General features: G+C 28.5%; 1 protein-coding gene across 1 annotated transcript in view; it reads left to right on the top strand.

Moving 5' to 3' along the window:
* LOC119679510 (titin-like) overlaps nucleotides 1–2674 on the top strand; it is a 17892-nt gene extending 15218 nt beyond the window's left edge. The window contains exon 6 of the mRNA XM_038091906.1: nucleotides 2641–2674. Coding sequence (XP_037947834.1) covers nucleotides 2641–2674 — 34 coding nt within the window. The remainder of the gene's footprint in view (nucleotides 1–2640) is intronic.
* The last annotated feature ends 4100 nt before the right edge of the window (nucleotides 2675–6774 follow it).

The raw sequence follows: 6774 nt of genomic DNA, 5'->3' as shown, positions 1-6774 counted from the left end.
GTTTTTTGCAGATACAACCACTGCAATTACTTCACGTACAAATTTCGTTGTAATGCACATTCGAACACATGGTATATACTTCTATATTGAAGTATTGAGATTTAAAAGTACACAGATTGAACAAAGACCTTCGCTTGCACAGCACATAAATAAATATGAAATCAGCTTAAATTTGTAAAAATTTTTTCTTGGAAAATATTTGTCGGAAAATGTCACCACGCAGACTGCCAGTTTAACACGAAATCACGTTCAAATAATTTATTTATCGCTTTTATTTCTTAAAACAATTTCCATATTCCATATAAGTTTTAAATTCATTTTTCTCAATATTTTACAAAAATATTATTTTTTTTCAAGATCATTTTTCGAATTTCGTTTTGATATCAACAAAAAAAAAAAATTAAGACTTTAAAACCACATTATTAGATATTTAACAGACAAAAAAAAAATATTAATATATTTAACACCTACACACGCGGTTTTAAAGCTCAATTAAACCACACAAAGTGGTTATTCGTTTTTATTTTTTTTAATTTTTTTAAATAAATTTTTCAATCAAAACTTCAAAATTGAAGTCAGAACACACCTCGCACGACAATCTCGTTTTGAAAGCCAAACTCAACTGAAATGTATTTTAAATTTACAGTTTTGTATCTCACAACTTGCGCACCGGTTTGAGTTCGATTCATACTATATGAACTGGGTTTGAAGTTGCAACAATACGTTAAAAAAATACTCGTAAACAAAGATCACATGTTTAATAAATGGATTTTTAACTTCCAATTTAGTTAGTAATAAATACCATTTTTTTATTAAAATTTTATTTCTTACCACAATTAAAACAAATAGAACGGAGAGAATTGTTATCTTCTAACGAATTGAATATCACTTTTATTTTCATAGTAAATTTTTTTTTTTAATGATTATGGACTATTCAATTTAGTTCATTTATTAGTGCATAAAAGTCAAAGAATCGCTGACTTTTTTATTAACGCTTTTTATTATCACATTCAAGAAATTAGTCCATATTTATTGTTTAATAATTGTCTTTTCAGTTTTATATTAATCAGATTTCACTCTCATTGATTTTAAATTTAGCTGCTCATATCTTATTTGGACCATTAGCTGTCAATTTTAATATTTAATATAGTGAATCTTTATTATTTAAGCGATGTATACTTGTGTACTAAAATTGATCTCCAAACTGTCATCACTCATTTGGCAACATCTATGTATGTCAATTTTGTCAGCGATGCAATTTATTAGGTTAGGTTATACCGGAGATCCCTAGTGGATCCACTTAGATCTATTGGTCCACTATGAAATTATAAGATTTATTAGAACTCAGTGAAATTCAGATGAGATTTTCTGTATCATGTGATTTTCATAATGCGGTATTGATCAAATCCTCTTTTGTCTGGTTAAATAAGCGGTCACCTATTTCGTAGTCCTGATTTGATAGCAAATTTTCAGTGACAGTTGTGAACTATCGTCCAAGGTAACAAATATTTATTTTACGACGTACCATTTCGTTGCATACAGTATGGATGAAGCAATGTTTAGTACATACACTAATTGGGTACTTGAAATATATTGTACAGCTAATACAGTACAGCTAAATTTTTTGCTGGGTTTACATGTCAACAAACGAAATTTTACTAGTTAGGGTAGTGAGAAGCAATAAAGAACTATCAAAAGACTATTGCAATTAGTTATGTTATGGCAGAGCTATTGTCAAGTATGTGCCTAGAAGTTATCGCAAATTAACTTAAAAGGATCCAGCACTATTAAATGAAAATATACGTTTATATATGTAATGCTGCTTTTTTTATTAACCATTTTTATGCAATATTATTGTTTCTATTTAATTATTTTACTTTTTACGATTGACAAAATATAAAATTTTTTAATGTATTTATTTAATAATTTTATCTGTTTACCGAAAATAGATTATATACTGACTATAATCTATCTATAAAATAGAAAGAGTAGTGGCTAATGTTAATGTTCATGTGTACCATATTTGAGATAAAAACATCTAGTCCACTTGATGAGTTTATTTCTCGTATTGAGAGATTCAATGCACTGCTTACAATTGTAAACCTTTTACATATAGGTCAAGATAGTTACGATTATCTACTCGTATTTTATATTCGAAGCGTTAATAATGAAACTTATAGATACTAATCAAAATATTCATACTCATTTCTACTAAAAATTCATATTTATAGTAGAAACATTGTGGTAATAGTTCCCATTGTAGTTGAAATAATTTTGTAGATTCATTTTTTAACTACTAATTGCTAAAGATCCACATGTATTGAGTAAAAATCGGTTGTAAATTTGAACTCAGCAGACCCTAAAACCGTTGGAATGAAAGATAGAAAAAAGTTCATTATTGTCATTTTTGTCACTCAGTGTTATTTTTGTATTCCATATCTATATTTGGGCTCCAAATATTCTTCAAAAGGTAATTATATCTCTCAAATGAAATAGTATATCTAGATTTAATTGGTATAAATACTATTAACTATAATTGTCATTGTCAAAGCTTGATTTTATGAATTGAATGGAATTGGCATTACTTTATCATTATTAATATTATCAATTTTTTTTATTAATATTATTTTTTAATTTCAGTGTAGGAGTTCAATGTCAAGAACTTAAGAAGTAGTATGAGTGAAGTCAATAAAATCATACGTCATTCTACTTACAAAAGTACCGCTTTTCCACATTTTGTGATTCTATGATACCGTAGGTGTAAATTATTGATTGTGTGGCTGAATTCTTTTAATCTTGTCAAGCAACAGAAATTAGGCTTATTTGCATATTAATTCTAACAAACATAACAGGTTCGCTTACAAAATATGAAAGACCATTTATGAGATAAAAGCTTTGAAAATAAAAAACCAAAAACAAAATTGTCTAAAAGAAAAAACAAAAATAAATTTTAATAGAAAAGCTAAGATTTCTATGCACAGAAACACCTTTACGATTTGGGTCAAAAAAAGGGCCGGCCGCATCTACATATCGTACTATGGAAGCTAACATAATACGGCCGCATCTATGGAGAGCGTAAACAAGTGTATAGTACGCAAATATGGCTGCAGTGAAGTGAAAACGATTGTCTGGCTTTTCTAGTCTTTTGTGCTGTTTTGTTTCCAGTCATCGCATAAATGGAACCGGTCATCTTGAGCCGCTTACGCTTAGGCATAGAAAGCTAATATGTATTTTATTAAAATTCGATCTTTTAATGCTATACCTATTAACTATTTTAATAAATTTTGTCTTTTATCATATAAAGATAAAAATTACACATAAAATTTTTTTATTGTCCATCTTTGAAGACAAATTTTAATAAATAGTGAATTGTCTGTCTGTTCGATAGAGCTGTGGTAGCTATAAATTTCTATTTTTCTCATGTTTTTATAGTTTTTTACTAAAAACTTAAATAAATAAATAAATAAAAATTAAACTTGTTCAAATAATTTTCCATAACAAAAATGTTTTTCACAGAATTGTTGAAAGTATGTTGTTTGCTGTTTTAATAAAACTGGAGTGCAAGTATGACTGCGTAAAAACTGGTAAATCTGCTAGGAATGCTATTCATTCTTCAATGCATCTGTGCATAGTTTCGTACTTACCTATACGTTGATTGGCTTGGAATGGTTGAATTGCTTGAGAATGCAATGTCGCTTATAAGGACGTTTTTAATGAAAACGTACGTGGAAACTGTTAAATATGCGCATGTCTAAGATTCAACTTTTTTGTTTTTATTTTTATAGGTACTTTTTAAGCAATAACAAGTCAACTTGTAAATCTTTATTAATGTACGAGTAAGTTATGTTTGATGCTTACTGTAACAATTCACATATGTCTATAAAAATTTAGAGCCTTACTTGTCAAATGAATGCGGTAAAGTGAGATTTTTTACAGTTGCCATAAACTTCAAGTAAAATAACAATTTGCTAAATTATTATTTTTTTTTTTTTTTCAAATTAGATAGGTAGAAAAAATATTTATAGAGCCTTTAATGCCTTGAGTAATAAAAGTACTGTTTCTCGCTTTCACTAATTATTTCACTAGTAATTCTAACAGTTTTCTAAGAATTAAAAGAAAATTATTTAATGTTAGTTTTTCCTTGCCGAGAGTGACGCTTCTTTATGACGAAAAGAAACTATTTATTTATTATTTATTAAATTATTTATTAAATTATTTGAATTTCATTATTCCAAAATTAATTTGTTTTTTACACTGATATGTTAGAGCCAAATTTAACAATATTTAAAATAAAATTTTCATACAAATTCCAATAAAAAATTTTAATTGCGCATATGTTTCTAAATTTCATATGCGCGGTGCCTTACTAGACTGATAGGGTTAAAAGGGTCTTCCTGAAAGACTAATTTACCGCCATGCAGGCAGCGGTCATTGGCTAATTTGCCTTACCTTCTGCTCAAGAAGGTTTTCCGGATTTTGTTTTTGTTAACTACTCCTTAAGTAATAGACCTTTTTAAAAAAATTTTTTTTTGTTATGTTGGTATACCCTTTCTTGACATATGGTACGAATTTGAGCGCCATCTGTCAATTAGTTTGTTTACAGCAGCTGTTAATGTGAGACTATCTCAAGTGCATTTAGCGATTTTTACTATGGAAAATTCTTGTTGTACGCAATTTATGGACCAAACACGGCAACACTATCATCGCTCAGCCACCATATTCGCCAGATCTGGAACCGTGCGACTTTTTCCTGTTCCCGAAACTCCAATTGCCCTTTCGTGGTAAGCGTTTTGAGTCGATTGAATCGGTAAAAGAGAATTTGCTGAAGGAACTTAAAGCCATGCCTTCACGGGCCATACCTTAAAAGCCATACCTTCAAGTGTATGGAAGATTGGGTTAAGCGTTCGTCATATGTTATGTGTATCGCTTCAGAAGGAGCATATTTTGAAGGAGATAAAATAAATTTGGAATAAAATTTAAATTTGTGTGTTTTATTTACAAAATCCGAGTACTTTTTGAGCGGAAGGTATAATACATTATATATTAGCTCCGACGTCTTATTTTGGGCGACTTAAAGATCTTGACAAATTTGATATACCATTTACATTCAATAATGTGAAGACTACAATTCAAATACCATATATGCTTGTTCTATTCTAAACATTTGCAGTTGTGAATTATTTTTTTCTTTTTCACCTCAGGTGTTGTAAAAATAATTATTTTTTTAATAAACATACACTGTTTCTTTTTTTTGTTTTTTTCTGCGCTAAATAAAAAAAACAAAAAAATTCTAATTATTTGTTTTGCTCGCCGGTCATCATGTATTCTTTTTTCCACTTACTTCATTGATCATAACAAACGCACCCGCCTTACTCCCACTAGGCGCAGAGAGCGCAAAAAATTTTAACGAAAACGCAATAAAACTGAACGAAAATTTCAAAAATTTCTTTCCCAAAGGTTGGCACCATTGAAAACCGTTCAGTTGAAATTCTTCTTTCGATTTTGCTCATTCGTTTGCAATATTCCTTGAAAGCTTATCCCAGACGCTCGTACTACTGAAGAAGTGTTCGTGCGACGGTGGTGTACGCAAAACGGGATTATTCAACACAAAAATGAAGTCCACAATAATTTCGGTGAAAAATTCATAGCAAAAAATAAAAAAAATATTTGTTGAAAATTTTTTTCTAACAATATTTTTTTAATTCAAATAAATTAATTCGAATTTTGCGTGAGTTTGTGGTGAAGGAATTACGTTGGCAGCGTTCCTATTTCCGGAATAAGAATTCATTTTTCATTGTGTAAAAGCCAATATCAATCGATAGAAACCGTTAATATATATTTAAATTATTCGGTTTTTAAGTGAATAATAGTTTTTTTTTATAAGAATGGGTAATCAACCTGGAAAATTACAGCATCAAAATCAAAGTGGGAGACCTAAAAAAAATGTGCGTTGGAAAACTGCAGGTAAATGGCATAATTTTCATTGTAATCGCGTAAGTAATTTTAAATGCATTTGGTTATATATATACATACGTTTGCGTACATATAATTATATATAAAGCGTATTTATATATAAAGAATTTTGTACAATTTTTCACAATAATTATAACATAAAGTCACACATAACCAGACTGTAGAAGCGCTGAAAATGGGTTTATTTTTAGAATTTTTTTTTACTCAAGTGGTTGGTGCCGTCTTTAGGTTTTCTCTCGGAGATAATACGAAGAGCAAATTTCTAAACATTGGTATATGACAAGGCCTAAATACAAATTCAGAGAAAATTTTTAGCAAGAAATTTTTTTCGTCGTATATTTTATTTATTTACGTATGTATTTTTTCTGAATTTTGACATATTTTTTTTAAAATGAAAATGTTCAAAATGTTTTCTAATTTTACCAAAAAAAAAAACCAAAAAAATGGAATAAAAAGAAATCGAAAAGTAATTCTAAATGCAATAAACAAAAGGTTTCGTTAAGTAGGAGAAAATAGGCATTGGTTTTTGTATATATAATGAGCTATTAGGATAATTTAGTGAAGAGTTTCTCTGCGTCTCTTTTGTGTTCTAATTAATTTCATTCATTTTTTTGAATCTATATTATATATTAATTCAAAACAATTTTTATATGTATAAAATACATGTAATTGCAAATTATAGCAAACTAATACAAAGAAACATACTTAATTTAAATACAACATAAATTTAAATTTTATTCCAAATTTATTTTATCTCCTTCAAAATATGCTTCTTCTGAAGCGATACACATATGCCAACGC

Source organism: Teleopsis dalmanni, chromosome 1 (assembly GCF_002237135.1).
Source record: "Teleopsis dalmanni isolate 2A chromosome 1, ASM223713v2, whole genome shotgun sequence".
NCBI classification, from domain to species: Eukaryota; Metazoa; Arthropoda; class Insecta; order Diptera; family Diopsidae; genus Teleopsis; species Teleopsis dalmanni.
This window is presented reverse-complemented; position numbering and strand designations above follow the sequence as displayed.